Below are 23,756 nucleotides of genomic sequence, written 5' to 3'. Positions count from 1 at the left end.
CAACGTAATGAATATATCCAGTGCTGCTAAGTGCCTAGGATGTTTGATTTGAGGCCAGGAATGCCCACAAACACTTAATAGCAAGAGTTACCACTTAAAAAGTACTCAAGTTTAAATTGGTGTCTCTGCATAACCAGAGCAGTAATCTTTGGAGCTGGAGTCGGCTCTGTAGGCAAATTCCTGGTGGCTCCAACAACATTTCTAAGGCTTTGAGGAGCATAAATTGAACCTGAAGAGGTGTCACGACCTGCCACCTGGCCTATAAATCTCAGACCAGGGTGCAGTAGTAACTATTTACTTCTATAAGAAACTCTTTTTCACTCCAGATTTTTTTCTTTGAAAGCCAACATAGGTCCTTGACTGTGAACATCTAAGTTATGAGTAACAGTAACCAAATTGACATAGCCAGATGTGGTAATTACAGTGCATCATCAGTGGCTGACATGTACCAGTTTCTTCAGTGATTAAAGTACAATAAATTAAAAGTAAATTAAATGTTTCATTTCAAACTTCCTAGAGTGTTTATTCTTGTTTCTCCACTTGCATCATTCATATTTTGAGGTTGACTCTTACAAAGGAAAGAAAAATGGGTAGGGAAGACAGGAGATGAAGAGGAGGAGTACAAAATCCTGCAAAACAACATCACTTTCTAAAATGTAAAGCTTAAATTAAAAATACGTGAGTATATTTTTGTTTTCTTTTACAAAACCTTTCTTTGAGACTCCTTGGGCTCTTTGAACTAAGATCTTTCCCAAGACTGGTACTGTTACTTTGTTGGCAGTAAAATGAACTCTTTCTCTCAAAGAGGTGCCCCCTGGTCTGCCAGTTCATTTGTGCACAGTTGCACTGTCTACCTAAGCACTGTGAAATTGTTTTATTAAAAAAATAAATAACAAAGCTTTTCTTAAGAATTAATCATTTAGCAAACAGGTTAGTTCACAGCCAGAGAAAGGGTTGTCTGGGCAGGAATGAATGCCATACCTTTTTAAATCCATGGCTACACAAATACCGTGGCATAAGCTGTTGCTGCCCCAGGAAGAAAAGATGTTGCTTTCGTTATTGCGTTTGTCCTTGTTTTCTCATACCCCTTGGCAGAAGAAACAGTTTTTTAGCAGCCAGGCAGCAAGCTAAGTCAAGAAAATGCTGTGGCTGAAAATAATCAGTATAATTTTGTTATGTAGTTTCCAGCTGGAGCGATTTTCCAATCTGGTTCCCCATGTGCCTCCCCAAATGTGGTGAAGAAGCATTTAGAGGTGATACTAGGCTTAAGTTTGCTCAAAATGCTGTTGAGCTGTATCCTTACAGTGGATTTTTTACTGAGAAGAGTATTCTGCATTTACTATCATTGATATAATTGAACCTGAGATTTCTCCTTAATTTTAAAATGAAAAGGAATGGCAAAAACAACAGCAAGAAGCAACCACAAGGGATGTTGTCATGTAAGCCAAACACATTTGAGAGTTATTAAGTAGCAAAGACTGATATTTATGAATATTTACAATGAGACGGAAGGGACAGGTTGTAAATGATGCAGTTGAGATTTAACTTTGTAGACACAGAGCCAGGATTTGAGTAGTAACTCTGCTTTTTGTCCACTGATCTTATCTTTGGTGTCTGTCAAGCCACTTAATCTTTCTGCTTTTCTATGTCTTGTGTTGTTTTTAATTAGAAAAATGCCTGACTTGAACTTTTCACCAAAACTGCAGTCATACACAGTACATAGACTGGATTCTTTGCAAGAATCTACTGCTTTTGTAGCTATGTCAATGACTGAGGAATGTCAGTGTCATGTATATATTTACTGACACCTTGGTATGTTCAAAATGGGAGTCATGAACTTAATGCAAGTTACCAGTGTTTTTTTGGGGCAGATTGAATGATGTTAGGTTTTTTCCCACAGCTTCTTATCAGATTCAAAGTTGCTTTTTGATCTGGTAGTTTTCCTCTTACCACTCTTTTGAAGCTTTGTGTTTCTCCAAATGCATTCAGCCATTTTTACGGATTTATGTGCCTAGTGAAACACTAAGAAGCTTGTTTGTTAATCTTGAAAAAGTTTTTATAAAATAGATGTTGTCTGTAAATGCTGTTGTGGATGTTGTTCATTATACATTCTGCTTTTCTGTTAACTTGAGTTCAACTTGGACAAACGTCAGGTTGTGCTTTTTCTTTCAGTTGTTTAAGATCCGTGGGTGGAATGTTTGCTGAGTAGTATGAGTGGTGAAAGGACAAGAACTCTGTTTTGCTGACATCCCTTATCTTACTTTTCATCCTGTTCCCATGCAAAACTAAACTACATCTTCCCCCACTGCACCTCTGGAATTCCCAAGGCTCAAAAGCCATTAACAGCCCTGGTTTATTACCTGGAGTCCGTCAGCTCAGTCATGGTCTGTCAAGGGAACCCCTCAACAGCTGGAATACAAGCTCTCTTGGTGCTCGTGGTTTGTGAGGAAAGACAAGTTAGTGAGGGGGAACTTGGAAGTACAAAAAGTTTTCATTGGGGTCACCAACAACGTATGAAATAATTAGGAACAAAAATCTTTGTCAAGAGTTTAAAATAAAGTGCTGTTTTAAGTAATAGAGAGCTCCAGAGGATTTTAAAATCAAAATATTTTACAGTTGAGTACTAAACAGTCAATTCTATGCTATCCATAGTAGTAATTGGGAGAGGGAAAAGATAATATAGTTGGGGGAGAACTGATAATATAAATAATGTAAGTACATACATTTGGAATATAAAATTTTTGGATTGCTATTTATGGGGGAGCAAGGTCAGTCTTACAGGAGAGACAGATAGTAAGTGTAGGGTCTTATGGAAGCAGAATGTACTTTGTGGAAGCCAGCAGTGTTTCAGTAAAAAAACCTGACCCTGCCTAACCCACAATTTACATAATCTTCTCATGGATAATGGAGCGTTAATTGTATTCCAGTTTCTGTGTGTGCTAAGTTTTAGGTAAATGCTTCCTGGTGGTATAAGATGAAAGACAGAAATTATGAGAATGGATGCTCTCTCTGAGTAGTTTTTTATCTTGGAATATTTCTTACTTACACATGCATGAAATTTGATATGGAGGTTGCAAAATGAGATGGTTTTGTCCTTATTATAATGAAGTATCATTAAAACAAGGTCTTGTATAAACCAATCCAAGGACTGTGTATAATAGTGGGATTGAACTAAGCTCTTTAGACTTTTGGAGTATAAAACAAGATTAAAAAAAGGACTGTATCTGTAGTGACTATTTTAAATAAAAATTAAGAAATCTATCTGGAATGCGAAAATCATTAAGGAGTGCAAGTGGCTTTTTTTGGAGAGAAATTATTTGTGTTGATCTGACTGCAAGATCAGAGATGCATTGTGATAGTTGATTTTACTCAATAATCCACTCTGGTTCATTAAAAACTTGTGGAATATTAATGGCCACTTGCTAAATATTTGTGGATGAAATACATAATGCTGTTCCTTGTGTGGATGTTGATTAACAAAAAAACATAATACTGCTAAAAATGCTGGAAAATCAGCCATCAAATAAAATGAGTACTGGGAGTACTCACTGTGAGTAATGTGAGTTCAAGGCTGACCTCTAAAGTTTCAAAATAAAGCTCAGCTGACAGAAGTAGTAATAACATAAACATTTGAACGTGTCCCTTTTTGTGTGTGCTAAGGCTATAAAGTTTTGGATTAAAACTTTATTTCCCATGTGATCTTCTGTCTGAAAGTATTGAAGTGCTTTTGAGTGTTTGCTTAAACTTCTGAAGGACCTTTAGGGGCCTGGAACTGGACAAAATCAGTCGTGAGCTGTGCGTTCGGCAGCAGAGGTGCTGCTGTCTGTGCAGTGTGAGGAGGCCCGGCCGTAGTGCAGGGTGAGCCGGTGCTTCCTGGGGTGCCAGACTGAAATCCGGGGTGAGACGGAGCCTAAGCCAGGGGATGCCGAGTGGCTGTGCCCGTGTGAGCAGCACAGACTGCCTGCACCGAGTCCTGCTCGCAGCCCAGCCGCGCCGGGGCCATGGCAGGCAAGCAATTCAGTCTCGCTGCAATGCGCCGTGCCCTGGCACTGTTGGAAAGGAGGGAGAAAGGGAGCAGCTGGCGGCAATCTGTGCTGCTTGAAGAGTAAATTGTTTGGCCTGCAGTGTGCTGCCAGAGTGTTTCTGGGGCTTGTGCTGCAGGCTGGTTTAGTTGCCTGAAAGTTTAACGTTCTTAACTCACAGCAAATTTTATCTGAAGTCCTGCTTTCCTGCTGAATTGCCTCTGCAGAGAGCTCAAAGGCGTGGGACTCTGGTGCTCTTAATCAGAGTGCTCATGAGAAACCTGCAGGTGGAACACCAAATAAAACTGAAATGTTTGACAGTTATAATGGGGGGAGGCATTTAATCTGTAAACTTTAATGCTGAACAAGTAATTTGGATATATTCTGTATCAGAAAGAATTAAAAAGTTGATTAAATCAAATTGGTAGTTAAAAGATAAAAATTTTCAGGAAGTTGAAACAGACTTCCACAAAACAGACTGTCAGATATGAATGTTTTGAGTTTTTGCCTTATGCAATAGGGTCAGTAAGCTCAAGCACAGTACATTAAAATCCTTCTACATAGCACTCTAGTGGATGTACAATTAAAATGGGTATTGAAATAATTTCTTCATTATGAAGATTTTTGGGAAATGCCTTCTTTCTCCAGAGAACAAAATAACAAAATATTTAATCCCAAATGCTTACCTTCCTGTACTTGTGAGACACTGAGTAAATAGAATTGATAAGCTGTGTCTTTGGAGATAGAAATTCTCCCCAGCATTCCAGGCGGCAGGATTTTAAACTCACAAGTGTGTACAGCAGTGTTGTCAAAAACTGGGGATAAATCAGAGAGAGAAGCACTAGAATAACTAGAGTTTTGCTGCCAGTGGCATCTTTAGATGAATGAGAAAATTGACTGGAGAGTTTGGAAAAGTTATTTGTAGGAGTGGTGCTTGGTGTTTGAAGAGAGGAGCAGCTCCATTTGTAGGTCAGTACTTAAAGCCCTAAGAAGATCAGGATGATACAAGTAATGTGTACTTCTAACACTGCCTTTGCAACAATAAGGGGTTTTAACCCTCCAATTCTGCAGCAAACTTTAATGGTGTTAACTATAGACACCTTTTGCATGATATTGATATGAAATCATTTTCCTTTAAAGGTCGCTGTTGAAGCTTTCTCACGGCTTAGTTATTTGAAACCTGTGGTTTCAGAGAAGAGGATTTACTTCATTTAAAAAATGGGCAGGCTCATCTGCTGCTTCTGTGCTGCTGTGGTCTGCAAACATGCATAGGTGACATCCTAGCAACTGGGTAGCTGTAAACCCTGAACAGGGACCCATACCTTCTGTGTGTGTGTGTCTGTGTAAATGATGTGGATATTTCTAAGGAAGCTCGTATGCATATGAATGGTAACCCTCCTGATAAGATGACAAAAACCAGGAAGGGAAGTTTTTGCCACTCGGTGGATATTGAAGACAATAGCTACTGTTAGTTATTGTTAATTAAAATATTAACGTGATCATTTGAAGAAATCTAAACAAAAAGTACAACTGCAAAGATGCAAGAGATAATAAGTCCCATGAAGGTAACGCCTATTCATTAATTTTTTTTCAAAGTTCTTCTTGCATAGGGCCCTCCATGTCTTCACAAAGAAATAAATAAACAGGAGAGATTATTTTCTGATAAATATTTTAATTAGTAGATATAGTAGATGGGTATTTTCATCTTGGCATTGTTTTTCAAGTTTTGGGAAAAATATAACTACTTTGGTGTGATTGAAAACTCGACGTGAGCCATTCAGCTGGTGCACAAGCTCCTCTCCAGTTCCTGTGAGCTTGTGTTGCTTCTCCAGTGCTGGTGTGTACTGGCTGCTCCAGTGCTGAGGTGGGTTTGATATCAGGCAGGTTTGGAGCACCTGGCTGGCTTATCCTCATGGATGCGTGTCCCTCAAATAGCCGATACTCCGAGACCATGAGAAGAGGTATAAATGCTGCCTTTCAGGTTTTAGGCAGTGGCTGAGATGCCTGAGCCGAGGAGAATGTGCCGAGATCGCCTTACCCGGCAGTGAAGGGACGAACCAGCGCGCCGAGGCGAACACCCAGCCTTGTTGCTGAGCTGCCGGGCTAAGCCCAGCCTTTGTAACACCCACTCAGCCAGCAATTGCAGTTATTAAGAGCAGCAGGAGATGTCATTAGTTGGGAGCATCCCTTTCATTGGGGGGAGGGGGCGGGGGCCATGTGATGCATTCCCAAGTGATCAGAAGATGCTTTTATCCAGTGTGGCATAAACCAGGAGAGGTCCTACCCTATATATATGGTATATTTTGTTTACGTTTTCCTGTCGTTCATTCTCCTGCTGTGAGATGTTTGCTGTTGCTTCCTAGAGAGAAGAGCAAACTCTGTAAATCAAGTAGTCAGGTTTTACTGAATTGCAAACCCATGAGAAGTTTAATTTGTGCCCTGAAGGGAGGACCAGCCACTGACTGGACTGCTTGTGAGTGGTGTTGTTAATAGTTCATCAGTAACCATTAAACAGTTGGAAAATATTTGTCCTTTGAGTGTAACCTGAGCTCTTCTGTAAGGGAAAGAAAGGAGATGGGGGAAAAAGCATAGGACAGCAGCAGGATAAAAATGTCACTGACAGAATCACAGAATATTCCGAATTGGAAGGAACCCACAAGGATCATTGAGTCTGGCTCTTAATGGCCCATACTGGGATTGAACCCACAACCTTGATGTTATTAGCACCAATGTTGCCATGAGAAAATTAGGGCAATTTTTTGCAAGAAAATGTAATAAAAGTATATCTTTGCTCTTTGAAAATTCTTGAGATCTCAATTTTATTGACTACAGAGAAATTAATTTTGATTCATAAAAGTTGACTGGTTACGAAACATTAATATTTTTGGTTGCCATTTGTTTAAGGAGGAAGGACTTCAGTAAAGTAAAGCATGTGTGACACTTCTGCTGACTTGCACCAAATACAGCTGCTGATGATTTAAGTCATATGCAAAGTAGTACATAATTAATTCCATGTTGACAGCCCTGGTGATTTAAGTCAGAGAATAACCAGAAGTCCTGCAGATCTTTCCACTGCTGCTCCACTGCTTCTTCAGGGACTTCATTCCACATTAGTCATTCGGGGTCCAGTTAATCTTTAAGTCCTCTGCTGACATTTCTGAAATGGCAAACACATTCTGAAGCTAATCTGACACTGCAGAAATTGGAGTTTTGCTCGTGGGTAGTCTGAAGTGGTATGTGTAGTATTCCAGGCTGGAGCTAAAATGCTTCTGTCACCAGCAGGGAATTTGCCTGAGATAACTGGTTAATTGCACTTTTTAAAGATGACCTACAGAGGAATTGAGAAGGATCTCAAATGTTCTGCTCAATAAGGGGAGATTTTCCACTAGTCTTAGACAAGCTACCAAAAGCTTCATGCAACATAGTGTTTTTCTAGTTTTTGCTGTTGCAGGTGCTGAATTTATTTCACTTGTATTATATTAATATTTAAGTAGAAGATATCCTGTGTTGAGAAAAAATGCCAACAGTTTAATGCCTTGGTCTTTTGAGACTGAGGCTACAGAATGAAAGAAAAGTATGAGTTTGTACGTATAGATGGTTTGCCTTAAGGTTTCTGTTTGAGCTGGTGTTTACTAAATCGTTATTGCTTGAGAAATTTTTCCTGAGACCAACAGAAAACAATTTGTCTGAATGAATTTGATGAGGTTGACATTTAGTATTTGTATTATACAATGTTTTGTAGATGCTGTGTGTTTGTGAAGTTGCCTGCTGGTCCAAATGCCTTCCAATCCTGCTATTCTCCCCAGTACCTGGAAAGAAATAACTGTGTGAGGATTTGCTTAGACAGGCTCTGTTTACAAACTATTTTTAAGACTTTGCTTTGAGCTGTGATATGTTGTGTTGGATTTAACTGATACATTGAGTAAACCAGTGATGGTGATTGCAAAGTTGAATATAAAATATTTGAAGAGCTGAGTAGAGGAAGGTGACGAGAATTACAGCATGCAATTTTACTTACTTAGGTATTACTTACTGATTAAACAAGATTGTTTCTGAGAACAAAAATTTGGCTGGCCCAGAATTTTGATTGCTGTACTAAATTTGCTAATTACTAGCTTACTAAATATGTGCTTAGAAAGTTATCCCATTTCTCATGTTGTGAGTGTATAAATATTGAGGTAAAATATTGCAAGATGGTGGTTTTACAGAAATAGAGAAACCCTTCAGCTGCTGGCAGAGTAAGCATAAATAATGTCTGCATTTCTTTGCATTTAATTTTTTAACACTATGATCTTAACTCTGATCTAATAATTTATTAATGTATTTTATTACATTTAAGCATCTTAGGTATAATAACTCTTAAACTATTATTTCTGTTTATTGTTATAAAGGAGCTCATAGCGTGAAGACTATATGTTGTGTAGAAACTGCTTAGTGCTATTTATGTGCCTTCTCTTTAAAAACATCTGTTTAATTTTTTAGATCATCACTGTAAAAACGATGTTTCCTTGGGGCTAGAGCTGTTTTTTTCATAAATTATGTATGAGCATATGAGCTGGCTTTTTGCACCTAGAAGTTAGTTTTATGAACTTAGTTTTGTAAATGCGATATCTGAGTGCTATTTATTCAAGTTGCTTGCCCCAGACTGTTTCCTAGTAGTTGTTAAAAGCACTTGCTAATGGAATGTTATCTCCTAATTCAATAGGTTTTGCTACCTGCTTCTAAACTGGTGAAACACCTAGATACCAAACAGGAGTAAATTCATAAGCAAGTTGCTGTACTTGGTTCCTGAAGTTTTCCAGTACATTGGTTATTGCAGTTGTACTGGCTGTGTTTCCAGTTCTATTGAAAATCAGTGAGTAAGGAAAGCATAAAAGGAAAAATGATAAAATGACATTTTAACACTCTGTTGGCAAGCCAGTGTTGACATTTTCCAATAAAGGAGATTATGCAAGTTCTTTATGGATATTCTGTGTTTCTTGTGGGGTGTACATTTGCCTTTGAGAAAAGAAGCCATCAGAAAATACAAGGGGGTGAAAAAAGGTGTCCACATTGTATTTTCAGAAACTAAATTTTTGGAATTAGAATATAACGTGTGCAGAGAAAAAGGTAGATGCTACAATAAATCTACCTGCTGTGTACTAAGTCCTGTTATCTTTTCAGAAAAAAGCCAAAGGCCAGCTCCTGTTTGAGCAAATCATGTATCATCTGGACCTTATCGAAAGCGACTACTTTGGATTAAGGTTCATGGATTCAGCACAAGTGGCAGTAAGTAGTTATTCTCTTTTTTAAGCAACAGTGTAAAAGTTAAATCCTAAAAGTGACAAAAATGCTATAAGAAAGCTGCCTTTTGTGAATTAAGTTTTGTGCAGAATCTCTGTAGTGTGTCATTTTCTGTGACTTCCCCAAGTTTAATTCCACCTCCAGCACTGTAACATGACCATGCTGTTGTATCTTCCTTGCTTGTTTCCACATGTTCCTGTCACAGCTCCTGTGGTCACTAGGCAGGCTGGTCCAGTCGGACCCTGTGGATAGATGGAATGTAGGAAAATAGAGATAGTGATGAAGGTAATCTCACCCCTAAGGAGTTACAGCTGTGCTAATTATCAAGCATTAGGAACAGGCCTGCCCTTAATAGGCCACAGCTGGATCTAATTCGGATGGGTATTGTAAAAGAGTAGGTTGGCTGGTCCAGAAGTTGGATGGAGTTTGTTGGCTGTGCTGAGAAGGAGTCAGTGCTGTGAGGAGCTGCCCACAAGAAATCACCAAGGAGGTATGAAACTTTGCAATAAAATGGTAACAGGACCCCAGAGCCTGGTGTGTGGTGTAGATCTCTTGGTGCTGATGATACAGGAAGGATGGAGCAAAATTAGAGTGTGTGTTTGGCCCTTTTGTTGTGTGCTATACAGAGAGAAGGTTTTCCTTTACAAATGCCATCATCTTTCTTGTCAGCAAAAGTCACCTTGTTAATGTCTGGGTGCAGGTGGGTATACCTTCGATTTGTTCAAGTCAGCTGTGACTCAGACCTGCAACTGTAAGTTTTTAGGAGGCTATGGGTGTGTTTGTGTGGATCAGTTTGAGCTGAGGGTTCTTCCAAGCCCAAGTTTGTTGGTGTTTTATTGTGTGTTTCTAAATATTTAACAGGTTTTGAAGTCAGGAGCAGAGCATTGTCAGTAGCAACCACAGTTCTTTCACTTGTGGGCTATGTGGTTTTATATAGATACTTCTTGTAGTCAAGTATTTAATCCTGCCACCGAGAGTAGCTGCGAGTTAAGTGAGCCTTTAGGCGAGGAGTGTTTTTTGTTTGTCCTGCATCCCTGTAACTTAAACTTGTATTTGCTTAGCCCAACATCCCCAGATAGAATGAAATCGGTGTTTTCCTGCTGCGTATGTCAATCTTATTAGCTAGATGTATAACCTAATTGTTTTTGTGTTTCAAGGCCACTTCAGAATTATTTCATGCTTAGGATGGCAGTGGGGAAGCACAGACAATTGAGCTAAATATCTGAGTTGTTCAAGGTCAGCATATGAAAATGGAGGCAGTGACTTATATTCCTTTATTTCTGTGAAGGTCTGCATCCATAACAGTTTGGAGGTGATCTCTTAGTTGTTGCAGCTTTGTACAAAGGCAAAAAAAAATCCACGAACTTGAACCTTTGGAAGACGCTAACAGCTTTGGACACAGTGCTCCACCCAAAAGCACTTATAACCTAATGGCTTCTTTCTGAAATTGTGATTGAATTTTATGCTTAGCGTGTAATTGTAGAGATTGTGCTCTTCAGAGAAAATTGTTGGTGTTCTGCATCTGAAGCAAACTTCATGGCCACTGGGATTAGCTGCTGGTGGTCTGTAGTTCCAGTAGTGAAAGTGGTCTTAAACCCCTTGCAGAACAGAAATGTTTAACACTAAGGAGAAAAAGACATTACACTAACAGACAGATGGCATTCAGAACCATGCACACAACAGAAATGAGAAAACAGCCTATTGCATACCATTTTATATTTCTCAAAATCATTTTAGCTGTGCTCAGCATGTGCAGTTCAAGATGCTGAGTTTTGATAGTGAAGTACTCTATTGCATTTATATTTTTGCTTCAGAAAAGCAATAGTCTGTTTGGTTAAGGTATCCTAACTCAGTTTCTGCTGTGTGGCTTCTGATGTATTTCCCTGTCTCTTGGATCTCATAAGAGATCACAGTGGGTTAAATTTAAGTGGTAGAATCATCTATATGATAATTTTTTTTTCTCTTCCCGATCTGCTAGCAAATAAACCTATTTAATCTTGAAATGTGTTAATAAATATCTTTTCTACCACAGCAGCGACTCATGCCTTGCTTTTGTCTAGCAAATTATTACTGCTAGTCCAGAGAGCACATGATTGAATATTTGATACTGCACAATGTACCAGGTACAGGGGATTTCAAACTCAGTTTGCTTCCTTTTCTTAACAATGTGTGACTGAAAAGCAGCAGAGTAGAGATAACAGTCTGTTTAAACTAGACCTTAATGATGAGCTGCGTATAATGAAGGAGAAAAGATTGCATTTTGCCAGAAGAGCCGAATGCAACAGCCAGAGATAATTAATTGCTTTAAGAAATGAAGAACTGTTGCAATAGCAGCTATTCCTGCAAAAGGAGCTGGCAAGTTCTAGCAGAAACCCAATCTGCAGCTGGAAACAAAGAACAAAGACTAATTAAGTGACTTGTCCAAGATTATTCAGGAGACCTGTTAAATAAACAGTGTAAGACTCTAGCCCGTCACTGTAGACAGAATTGTCCACTGGCTCTCAAGGATACAATCTTTCTGCTACACAATTTAAATCTAAGAATATTGCCATACTTGTTAGTTACTTTTACTGATACAAACTAGCAACACATAGTTATACAAAAGTTTTAGAAATCCCACACTTGTTTTAACTACAAATAAGTTTTCAGTAGATCTATTGTGAACAACTGAAGGATTGCTTTTTTTTCATTCATTTCTGATGCTGAAGTGATCACTACTTGGGTGTTAAAGAATTCCTGGGAGTGGGGAAACCCAGATAATGGAAATTTCCTGATATTTTGGATTTTAGTATTCAAATAATAGCTCCTTTAAAAATGTTCTTGAAACCATTAGTAAAGTGAAAGAATTGTTGTTTTCATGTGATTTCTGTGTTCACTCTAGTCTGCTGTTCAGGAAGAGATCAGTTTTAACCTCAGCATCTTGTCTAACAAACCTCATTTGCCCAAACTTCTTAAAATGTTGCTGGGTCAGGATTTGAGGGGCTTTTGTATGTGTTTTGTTTTTAATTTCTGCAGCAGCAAACTATTTTAGTAAGGACTTCCAGTACTCTACACAGTCTGTGTTTGTATTGCCTTCTGTTTAGCAAACTTTATCTCTGATTTTCAGCAATACACTGTGCTGTGCAAACCCTCATCAAAAGTAAACTTCTTTTCCAGGTCCACTTGAATTCCATTATAATCACTTGGAATAAATCTCAAGTTTCTTGACGTCTGTGTCTGTCCATTCATGTGTTGGTTTTGGGGCTGGTTTCATTCCCACCCCCACTTAAAAGCAGCTCTGTTTCCCTTCTCCCTCGCACACCATCGCCATTGAGCAGAGCTCCTGTGAGCAGCAGCAGTCAGAGCCCAGCAGAGTGAAACGCTATTGGTGCCTGTCATGGGCCTGCCTTTCTGTTGCCTTCCCATGGAATGTGGAGGAGATGAGAGAAAACAGGAGGGAGATGAAACCGGGGCACAGCCAGCCCTGGAGCCTAGAAAGTGCTCTCCTTGCCATTTCTGTATCTAAATCACCTGCAAGCCTCCAGCTGTGTAGTTTCTATATTTTTTTAGTGGAGGAAAGAGTAAGTAAACTCTCTCTTACAGCAAGTGAGTTTATGGAATAGGAAAAAAGATTATATAATTACCTTGTAGAAAAAAAAAATTGCTTAGCTCCCATTTCACTGGTAGTGTAAGCAAAATTTATGTAAATATTTGCTTCATTCCTCCTTAAGCTTCCTGCTTTATTTTAAAAAGGTATTAGATACATTTCAGATGTATCAGTTCTCTGTAACTACTTAGTTTGAATAGGCAATGAGAGCATTCTCAGCTGTGTGCACAGCAGCAGCAGATGGTTTAAGCATTCTCATCTGCAGCTAATACAGCAATCAGTCACATCCCGGCTGTGTTTCAGGCTGACTTCAGCTCTCTGCACAAGGCAGGGCTGTTCTGGAGGCAGGAATGTGTTTACATTTGGCAGTGCAACCTGAAAATACTGGTTCTTTTTCATACCCTTGTTGCTTTTCTGTCCTCCCTGGAGCTCACTGTGAACTTCATATCACACAGCTTAAAAAAAGGAGTCTTACTAAGTATATAATTCATCTGTATTAGTTGCAAGGTGACATTTGGGATTGATCTGATGAGGTGTTGTTCCCTGGGCATGGTGAACCATGGCGCATGGTGTGTCAGATAGTTGGCCCTTGCTGTTGAGTCAGTGCTATTATGTTGGTCAGGGTGCTGTGTTTCCTGTTTAGGTGAGTCACCTCCTTTGGAGGAGGGAGCTGTTGGCCCTGCACGGCACCAGGAAGGAGATCTGTCCCGCTAGATGTGTGTTGGATTTCCAGCTTTGACTTCTGGTATAAACTCTTTAGCAGTGCGATCATGTGCAGTTATTCTGGGGAGCATAGTGTACATGTGTAGGTGTTTCAATCTGCCAAGTACAGCTTTTTTCACGTGCTGTTGTACATGGTGTAAGTCAAGCCATTATTTTGGCTTGTCCAGTATATAGCTTATAATTAGCATTAGTAGGTGAGGCAGTAACTTGTCCTCCCATGTGACAGTTGCTGAAGTGTCACCTGTGAATAGGTTTTTGAGAATTAGGTAGAGCTGACTCTGATGTTGGGACACAGACAGCTCTGCTGTTACTGCACTTGAGTCATCAGAAGAAAATGCCTGAAAGCCAACAATATTTATTTTGTCTCTCCCCTTCCTGTCCCAAGTAAACATCACACACAGCTGAGTGCCAGAGTCTTCAGCTATGATTTATGCTTCTCTGGCTGATTGTCACTGGCTGACCTACTAATGTGTGAATTAAGTGTTTGTCTGGATAGGATGAAAATCTACTGAAGTGGTTTTCTAGTATGTTTATTTTTCTTTTAAATAGACAGTGCTGTATTGAAGATTTGGTTTAAATAAGGTACTACAGGATGTTTCTGTTGTTCAAAACTGACATTTTGCATTACAAACTTTGAGGAAAATGATCTTCAGCAAGCACAGAAAGCTATAAATTGTGAAAGATCTGGATTAGATTGTTTTAACAGGCTACTTGTTATTCCAAGATGGTCTTCACTAGCACTTCCTTTTTTGTTCTTTCTGGGAGATTTCTTTATTGATAATTCAGTGAAATTAATTTATTTTTCAGCATTGGCTGGACAACACCAAAAGCATTAAAAAGCAAGTTAAAAGTAAGTGTCATTTCCATTTTCTCTTGAGGCGTTATATTTAACATACAGAAAGCACCACCAGTTGAAATGGGTGGTGGGGGGCAGTGTCCTGTGAGGGGGTGAGGGTGGCAAGTGAAGAAAGCCCAGCATGGTGCTACTGATTGTTTAATGGTGTCTTCCCTCTGTAGCTCATATTACTTTATTCTAGTGTTCTTAATTAAACATGTTATGGGCTCATTAATTATAGTTGAAGTGGAGTCAAGGCAGCTGAAGATGTAGTGTTATGGAGCGTTATCCTGGCTATAGGAAAACTTGTCTTGGAACCTCACGCAGGGGGCAGTCCTGCATGCTTGCGTCTGTGTCCAGTCCACCGAGTCCTCACCTGCTGCACAAAGGTTCAGTGTGGCTCATTGTTGCAGTGATGTGTGCTTGGGGAAGATGTTGTTTAGCAGCTTCCTTGCTCTGCACTGTGGGAAGTCTTCAGGGATTTGTGGTGTTGTTTTAATACAAGAGAGGTTTTGGAAGCAGTGAGGAGGGAGAAAATTCCTCCTGTCAAATGCAAGAATCAGCAGAGCGATGCACATTTTTAAAGAGCTATTAATCCACCCTTTTGCTGAATTAACTCTTTGGTTTCCAGAAGAGATGATTCTTCCATAGAAGGGTCTCTTAAATTCCCATAAAGAATGTCTAAACATCTGTGGAATAGAGGGGCCAGAGTTGTCAGCAGTGAGTATTTCCCAGAGCCCTGGAAAGATGTTGCAGACACCAACAACGTTCCTGAAGGTTTAGTCAACTGTAGAACCAAGATGCTTAGCTTTTGTGATGATGGATAGAGCCCTTAAATATAGGGATTAACCTGGATTCATATGCTCTTGGCAGGAAGAATCACGGTAATGTGATATGACCATTGGGTTGACTTGTAACACATAAAACTATTTTGTGTGCATATTCATGATGTTCCTCACAGATTTCCCTGGCATAAAGGAATTCCTGCCTTAAGACCTTGTGTAGAACATGCCAACTGATTTCAGTCAAGTTTTGTGATGTGATTCTGTGGAATAAATAAATAACCTGTTTCATCCAGTAACTGTTACTGCTGTCTTGATTGAATTGTGCTTTGCAGTTGGCCCCCCATACTGTCTCCATTTTCGTGTAAAATTTTACTCATCAGAGCCCAACAATCTACGTGAAGAGCTAACAAGGTAAGAGGGATTTTGTGTGTGAGAGGGGGACCCAAATAAGGCCAGGGAAATGTTTTCCATGGTATTTATTTAAACAATTTGGAGGCTTCTGTAGAGCTGCTTGCTTACTTGGCTTTTTGTAAATGTAGTTTTCTTTTTGTAAAGTGCCTGTTTTGTGTGTGGAAATAAATGTGCTGTGACACAGAGTGATCTAAATATGTACATATTACTTAATGCACCATTTTTCATTAGGCAGTTTTGGCAACTGATCTGAGTAGCTTATACACCATGGACAGAAGTTTTCACTGAAGAGAACAGACGTCATTCCTCTGTCTTTTTCTTAAGCTATTAATTTCAACTGCATGCAATCTTTCTGTCTCCAGGCAGAAAAGCATTGAATTGCAAGTTAGAGGTTCTCTTTGAAAAAGGAAGTTCAGTTAGCATTTCATTGCATGTGTGGTCTTCAAAGAGCTTATGGAAAGGGAAAGTAGTATTTTACTGCCATGTTGAGCTGAGTTGACACTACTGTAGGTGTTGGATTGTAGTATCAGGTGAGCAGCAGTTCCTCTTGATTAAAGCATTTCACAAATCCATTCATAGAACTGCATTTCTGAATGGGCTGAGACTATGGGGGGAGCTGAGAAAAAGAGCACAACCTACCACCTGTCAGGAATATGCATCTGTTGTAAAAGACAACAGTTCCTTGTGTTGTTACCGCTGCTGCTGATCCCCTTTGGAGAGTAAACAAAGTTATGTTTTCATGATAGCTGTAGACATTTCATACCTCAGCCATTTGTAAGATTGTGAAGTGCATTTGTTTGTTGTTCAGGTTTATGTGTGGATCTTCAATCTGCACTTTAGCCAAATTCCTTGGAGTGCTACCAGGAAGATTATAGTAGCATTACCCCTTCCAGCCATATGTACCCTGTGCAGCTTCATATTTACATGCAGTAACATCATGTGGCAACTGCTGCTTTTTAATGCTTTCCTGCTGATCTGGGAAGAATGTTTTACCTCCCTATTTGTGCTCCCAAATAAACATTTAACTGTCTTTAAAACCAGCAGCTGTAGACAGAATTCAGACCTATATCTGTATCTGCCACTATGGAACGTTTTCATCCGTTTTGGCTTGAGTTCTGCCAGTCATACCTTGCTGTGCAGGTTTTGGCAGGGCAGCCCTGAAACCTGAGGGGTTTTAAACAGTCTGCCTGCTTAGCTAATCCCCCAGAACAGGAGAGCAGCAAGTTGTCCTCCTGTCTTGAGACAGTGAGACACCTTAAATAGCAGCAGCAGTGGGAAGCAGAGCTTTGCCATGGGGTGTAGGTGTCACTGGCAGGGGCTTTCCCAGGCTTCCACCTTTAAACAGCAGGACAGCCAGCTGGAGCTACTTTTCAGCTTCTACAGGTACAGCTTGCTCATGTTCTCAGCCAGTGGTCATATGTAACACAGCATGGGGAAGTGCTTGAATTATTTTGAAGTGTTATGTGATAACAGACATAACTGGTCACACCCACTGCACACTGGAGGCCTGTGTTCATTTTCATATCTGGGGTCAGTAGCAACCAAATTTATTCCCCATGCAGAGGCTAGTGTTCAAAAGGTTTTGGTTAATAAATGGTTTGGCAAAGTATATGTGGACTTCTGTGGAACCTGTAGGAAAAACACCTGCATTTGTTTTGTGCCTGTGTATGCGTGTGAGGAGACACAGGCACATGTTGAAGCAGAAGTTGTGTGTAAGGTTTCTTGGAATCTGTGCTAGATTCAGATTGGATTCCGTGGTGGATGCCAGTGTTTTATACTTGATGAGAGCTCGTCTCTTGTTAAAGGAAAGCTGTGTACCATAATGGAGCAAAGGGCTGCTCTTCAGGGGTGTTGGATCAGAAGAATTGGTATTGCACACCAAAGGGATTTATATTCAATATTTGCCCCATTTCTAAGCAAAAAGAGTAGAGGATATGCAAGGCAGTGAAGGAAAGCTGGCTCTGAAGAGTAACCAAGTTGAAAAGGCTGCAGCCTGCTATTTATATTTAGTCACTTTGCAGTCAGCATTCCTGATTAAATTTTAACTAGGCAATCCATAGTAGAAACTTTTTTTTTTTTAAGACTTAAAAATAATCATTCTTTTGAGGTTGGTATGTGTATGAATAATGAAGGAAGTGTGAAAGATGCAAGTTGTTCTTTGCTCAAGTAGAATCAGAAGAGAATAAAAAATATGTTTACTTGGGTACCCTGTTTATTTTTCCATGCAATACTGTAGTTCAGCTTTTGACAGCTTGTACCTTTGGGTTTGCTTCATTTGAAATGCCTGCAAAACACACAAACCCGACTGATAAAACCTTGAGAGGTCACAGTGCAGTTTCTTCTGTCTTGGAAACCCATGTTAAGAGTAGAAAACATTTTTATTTGTCAAGCTCTAACTTATTCCTGTTGACTGAGTGACACATTAGCACTATTACTCAATGACTTATTTCTTATTTAATCCTGCAGGTATTTGTTTGTTCTGCAGCTGAAATTGGATATTCTTAGTGGAAAGTAAGCAGTCTTTTAAATTATTACAGTGTGTTTAGCATAGAGTTTATTACATTTATATTTGGATCATTAACAAGTTTTGCTTTGTAATGTAATGTTGGGGTTTTTTTTCTCTAAAATACTACTTTTCTATGCATGAATATCAGGAGAGGAATACTTAAATAATGTAGTGCTTATCTCCTGATAAGTTCCTGAAAATCTACCAATACTTTTTCATTTTCTTATCCCAGACCTTTGCAGTTTCTTACTGTGTGTTACATAAGTTGTCTGCTAATGGTGTCAGTTCAGGTTTTAACAATGCATTTCTCTTTTGGCAGACTGGAATGTCCTTTTGACACCGCAGTCCAGTTGGCAGCTTATAACATGCAAGGTGAGTAGGTGCAAGAAGGGAAGGGTGAAGTTGCACCAACAGTTTTGTGTAGACTCTTACTAAGTGTTTAAAAAAGCCTGTCCTTGTTATGTCCATAAAATAGACTGTGCCCAGACATCAGTGATCCAGTGTGAAATGCAGATCTTTTGGATTGTACTTGTGCTTGAGAGTATGTACAGAAAATTACTCAGTTCCTCAGGAAACAGAACAGACAGCTGTTTATGTTCAGAACAATGACGTTCTGAACATAAACAGCTTTGCCCTAAAGTTGTTTTCTCAGGTGCTTATGTCCAAATCTGTCCACTTTCACAGAAGATATGAGGCCTGCAGCCTTCCTGAATCCTTTCAGTGTAGTAACACAGCTCACTTATTTTTCATCATATAGGTTGGTTCTGTCAAGTGTCGTCTTTGTTGTCCAAATCAGATACAAAATTGGTTTTGTTTGCACTGTGTATAAAATACCAGCTTTTGATTTCAGCTTATTTGTAGGAACATCTTAATGCCCTGTGTCTCGTGCTTGTACTTGAGCATTCCAGGCTCAACTGCACTTGTTAGTATTTCAGATCCCTCTCAAGCCACAAGATGTCACATAGTCTTTTTTCCTCAGCTATACAGCACTTTGAGTCAGCTGAGATTTTATTAATCAGTTGTCTTTAACTTTTGAGTCCAGATGAGAATGTGGTGTTTGGATGAGGGTGTGATGTTAACAAATATGAAGTTACCTATGGTTTCAAGCAGAGGAGCTCACAAAAGAAAGAGGCGAGGCTTGAAGTTTTAAAAATGCCTGCTAGAATGGGCTTTTGGGTCCTTACTGGAGGATATAGATATATGGATATGTGGCCTTATTCAAGCCAATTGATGTGCCATGTGTTTGAGCCACACAAATTCTCCACATAAGATTCATCTTATGAATCTGCTGTACTTACTCTGCATGAGGTAGGACTAAGTCACTGAAATTTGTTGTCTTATGAGTATTTTTCAAAACACTTTCTTCTTTTCATGCAGAAAGTGCTAAAGACCCTAAATCATGTGTAGGTAGAAGAGTTGGGATTAAACTGTGGAGACACTTGCCTTTTTAACCTGCTCTCTTTTGTGTGGAAGGAAAGCAGTTAGAATACATTCCACAGTTTAAAATAGTAGCATTGTTAGAGCCTTAAGATGCAGGTTCAGTAAATAAGATTTTGGAAGAACAAAGTGATCTAATTAGGCTATATATCCACAGCTTTTTGTGGTGGTCTTTTCTTTCCTCTCTCCATAATGAGGCCTGTAGCAGGGCTTTAATCTTACTGTCTCACAGCTGTGTACTTTTATTTAAATCAGCTGGAACCTAAGCTGGCTTTGACAGCATTCCTTTGAACAGAGGCAGGCATTTTAGTGGGAGTAAATTATTATAGAACTACAGACTTCCTCAGTCAGCATTTAAAAAAAGAAAAAGGAGGAGGTGAAAAGACTGTTGTTATGCTTGCAGTATTCAGAATCCAAGAAATGGAGTTTTATATCATGTGGCATTTCTGTACCTGTGGAATACTGGCATTTATTTGACTTTGCCAGGTCTTCCCAGTGATTTCTCTATTTTTCTCTGCATAAACATCTGTAGCTTCCTTTTTTCAGGCAGAGTAGTTATTGGCCTGCATCAGACTTCCAAAGTCCAAGTTACAGAATTATTCTTAATTTTTACAACTTGAAATTAGTAGGAGGAGCCAGTGCTTAGTGACTGAAAGTCAGTACATTTTTAAGGTTTCTCATTGTCAGTTTCAACATTTTAGATATTGATCTGTCTTTAAAAGTGGACTTCTTGGAATCTGTAAGAGATGGAGTTGTGTTTTTGATGTGGCACCCCTTGGCTGGTATGTTCCTGTATGTTTTGTACATAGCATCTCTTACTGCTCCTCTGAGCATGCAGCAGTGGACTCGATGAGCCATTTGACTGACCCAGGAGGGCAATTAGTATGTCCTTAGGTGAAAAGGAGAGCAACAAATAACAGCTGCATGATTGTGCCCTGACACAGAGTAATTTTAGCAGGCAGGACAGGGCCCTATAGAATCATAAAACCAGAAACCAACTTGTAGAATGGACAAATAGTTTCATGGAAAGTGTCAGAACTGGTTTTGGTTTTTATCAATCTCAAGAGATATTGTTTTAATTCTTTAAGGCAAAATTCCATTGTAACTTTAGTCAGCTGTCATCTCACTAGATACTTCCATGATAAAAATGTTGAAAACTCTCTGCAAGAAAGAAAAAAGGTGAGTTTCAAGGATGGTGATACATTCCCTTTATAGGAAGCTTTTTAAGGAATATGTCAATAATACTTTGTAAACATTAACACAAAACTTTGGTGCAAACAACACAACTATTTGTTCAGTGTCCTTAATTCCCCTGTCAAAAAAGGTGAAGGGGGAGCTGGAGGAGGAGAAGGAACATAAAAAGAAATTTAGTATTTTGGACTAACTAGAAAAGTGTGCAGAAACTCTTCTGTACAGAATTATCCACTGTGTTTATTGAGAACAGTGCCTAACAGTGTTGTTCTTTTGTAGCTGAACTTGGAGACTATGATCCTGCTGAACATGTCCCTGAGCTGGTGTCTGAGTTCAGGTTTGTTCCCACTCAGACTGAAGAGATGGAATTAGCTGTTTTTGACAAGTGGAAGGAATGCAGGTACTAGAGCTTCCAGTGAATGCTACCCAGCTGTTTGCACTGATTTTTCTGTGAAGTAAATCTATTAAAAAGATACTACTGATGCTTCTTCTGCGGCCAGATCAGAAATAGAATTTTAATATGGTTCTGTCCTATTTTGTAAAAGAATATAATGTGATAAATGAAGCTTTTCAGAGGTCTGAGTAAAATGATGAGGTACAAAATCTTGAAACACAGTAATTTCTGCAGCAGCATTTTCAGATTAAATCTTTAAAAAGTGACCTTGATCTTCAGTAAAGTGAACAGGTGTCACCAGTGTTTACCTTTTCCACAAACTTCCAGGAAGTTCTTTTCCTCATTCCTCATTTACCACTTTTTCCTTTCTGTGCTTTTTCAGGCATCTACCTAACAGCAAAAATTTTATTTCAGGGGCCAAACACCAGCACAGGCTGAAACTAACTACTTAAACAAAGCTAAGTGGCTGGAAATGTATGGTGTAGACATGCACATAGTCAAGGTATGTTTAACCACAGCATGGTGACCTTTGGAAATCATAGTGTTAGTTTTGTGTTGCATTTCAACACTGGTTCTGCCTTGAGGGGGGAAAGAAAAGGAATATTTTTCTCCTGCAATCTATGTAATAAATAATCTGGCTTTGTGTCAACATTTCACTCTTTGGTATATATTTCTAGAAAGTGTAACTTGAGTCCAAGCATATCCTGCTCTATGTTACATGCGTGATTGATGTGGAAGTATGTACTACAGTTTGTATTTAGACTTAGGAGTTTTGTGAAAAATCATAGTAATTCAAATTTGCTGGGGTGTAGTCAGCTACCAGCTAAAGAACTACGAATAAGCATAGATCTCCTGTGGAGGTGCAAATGCAGCAAATGCATAAGGATTTCTTTATTACACAGACAGATAGAGAAACTTTAATTTTCCTCTTTAGACAGCCTTACTGAAGAGTTGCAAACAAGAAAAACCCATTGCATAAGATCATCAAAACGTAAGAGTTTTGTTGTATAAGATAGCAGACGTGTGTAATTATAACACTGAGCAAACAAACTACATGAATCACTCTAGGAAATTGGATAGAGGGTCAAACACCAGAATGAATCTAATTTTTATTTTGTGGCAATTAGGCAAGAGATGGCAATGATTACAGCCTGGGACTAACACCTACAGGAGTTCTTGTCTTTGAAGGAGACACAAAGATTGGTTTGTTTTTCTGGTAAGCTCTCTGATTGTACCCTAAAATCTGTTTTCGATTTTGGTTCTTTTGTTTCTTTTATGAGAGCAGGAAAGAAAATTGTTTGCATTGTGAGACCTCCATGAATATGAAGTACTTTCTCAGTAAGTTACTGAAAGTTAGACATAACCTACACTCTCTGTTCATCTGGCAGGCCAAAGATAACAAGGCTTGACTTCAAGAAGAACAAACTCACTCTGGTTGTTGTTGAAGATGATGAACAGGTAGATAAATATCTCTTTAGTTAAATCTCAGTCTTAATTATACACTACTGGTGTATATACTCCTAATCTTTCTTTATATTTAAGTTTTGAGAATTAATGTGGATGCCTGAAAGATTCTTGATTGGGACATAAGTAAAAGATAAACTTTTCTCTCATCCATTTTTTAAAAAGAGAATGTCTGGTGAAACTAGAGCAGGTACTTAGGAAAGAGCGTGCATTGCGCAAGAAAGTTTAAAAAAAAATCCCACATACCACATTTAATAGAATCAATTACTTAAGCAGGTTTCAGAATTGTTTCTATGGGGAAGAAATTGCATACACCTGAGACAATTAAAAAGTGAGCATTGGTAATTTGAGAAGATTAGATTTGGAAGTGAAACCGTGTTAGCCTCATCAACAAGTACCTTCCTGTTGTAATAGTATCTTTAATTTGTAGTTATTCAGAGGTTTGGCTTGTTAAATATGTGGACTCTAGCTTTTTCCAACTTTAGACAATATAGCAGTTGTTCATTATAGCTTCTGCAAAGGTTGATTTTTCTGCCTAAAACATGTTTTAAAATATATGTATTAGGAATGATAAAACCCAAATTTTATTTGGCTTACATGGAATTTCAGCTTTGACTTACTCAAGCCCCTTGTAAGTTGTCAGTGTGCTTTGTGTGCTTTAAGGGAAAGGAGCAGGAGCACACTTTTGTCTTTAGACTGGATCATCCCAAAGCCTGCAAACACTTGTGGAAGTGTGCAGTGGAGCACCACGCCTTCTTCCGGCTCCGGGGCCCTGTCCAGAAGAGCTCCAGTCGGTCTGGCTTCATTCGCTTGGGGTCTCGCTTCCGATACAGGTCAGTGTCACTGTCATTTGGCACACGCCTCCTCTCATTCCTTGCTTTTCCTGGATGCTGGATTTTAGTCCCATTATCAGCTTTCTCTGTGACTTTTGGCAATATTACTTAAGCTTTATTCTCTCTTAGAATTTTCAGCTTCTCCCAAAACTCGTGCAGTGAGATCACAGAAATATGCAAAGGGCACACATGCTTTTGTCAGCAGCTGAGTGTTTAAAAAGTCATTGCTTCTGCCATTTGTCTTGGGGAAATGGGGTGAGGAAGAGAATGTTTCTAAAACTCTTAC

The 23,756-nt window shown here is 39.1% G+C and overlaps 1 protein-coding gene across 3 annotated transcripts in view; it reads left to right on the top strand.

Annotated features, from left to right (window-relative positions):
- The window catches only part of EPB41L5 (erythrocyte membrane protein band 4.1 like 5), a 51,395-nt gene that overhangs the window by 2,290 nt on the left and 25,349 nt on the right, over positions 1-23,756 (top strand). For all 3 annotated transcript variants that reach the window (XM_041473040.1, XM_041473042.1, XM_041473039.1), the window contains exons 3-12: positions 9,186-9,290; positions 14,422-14,464; positions 15,567-15,645; positions 18,112-18,156; positions 18,471-18,523; positions 21,059-21,179; positions 21,588-21,675; positions 22,301-22,389; positions 22,562-22,631; positions 23,301-23,470. In XM_041473040.1, coding sequence (XP_041328974.1) covers positions 9,186-9,290; positions 14,422-14,464; positions 15,567-15,645; positions 18,112-18,156; positions 18,471-18,523; positions 21,059-21,179; positions 21,588-21,675; positions 22,301-22,389; positions 22,562-22,631; positions 23,301-23,470 — 863 coding nt within the window. The remainder of the gene's footprint in view (positions 1-9,185; positions 9,291-14,421; positions 14,465-15,566; positions 15,646-18,111; positions 18,157-18,470; positions 18,524-21,058; positions 21,180-21,587; positions 21,676-22,300; positions 22,390-22,561; positions 22,632-23,300; positions 23,471-23,756) is intronic.

This window comes from Pyrgilauda ruficollis, unplaced genomic scaffold (assembly GCF_017590135.1).
Source record: "Pyrgilauda ruficollis isolate IOZ18807 unplaced genomic scaffold, ASM1759013v1 scaffold3, whole genome shotgun sequence".
In the NCBI taxonomy this organism is placed as follows: Eukaryota; Metazoa; Chordata; class Aves; order Passeriformes; family Passeridae; genus Pyrgilauda; species Pyrgilauda ruficollis.
This window is presented reverse-complemented; position numbering and strand designations above follow the sequence as displayed.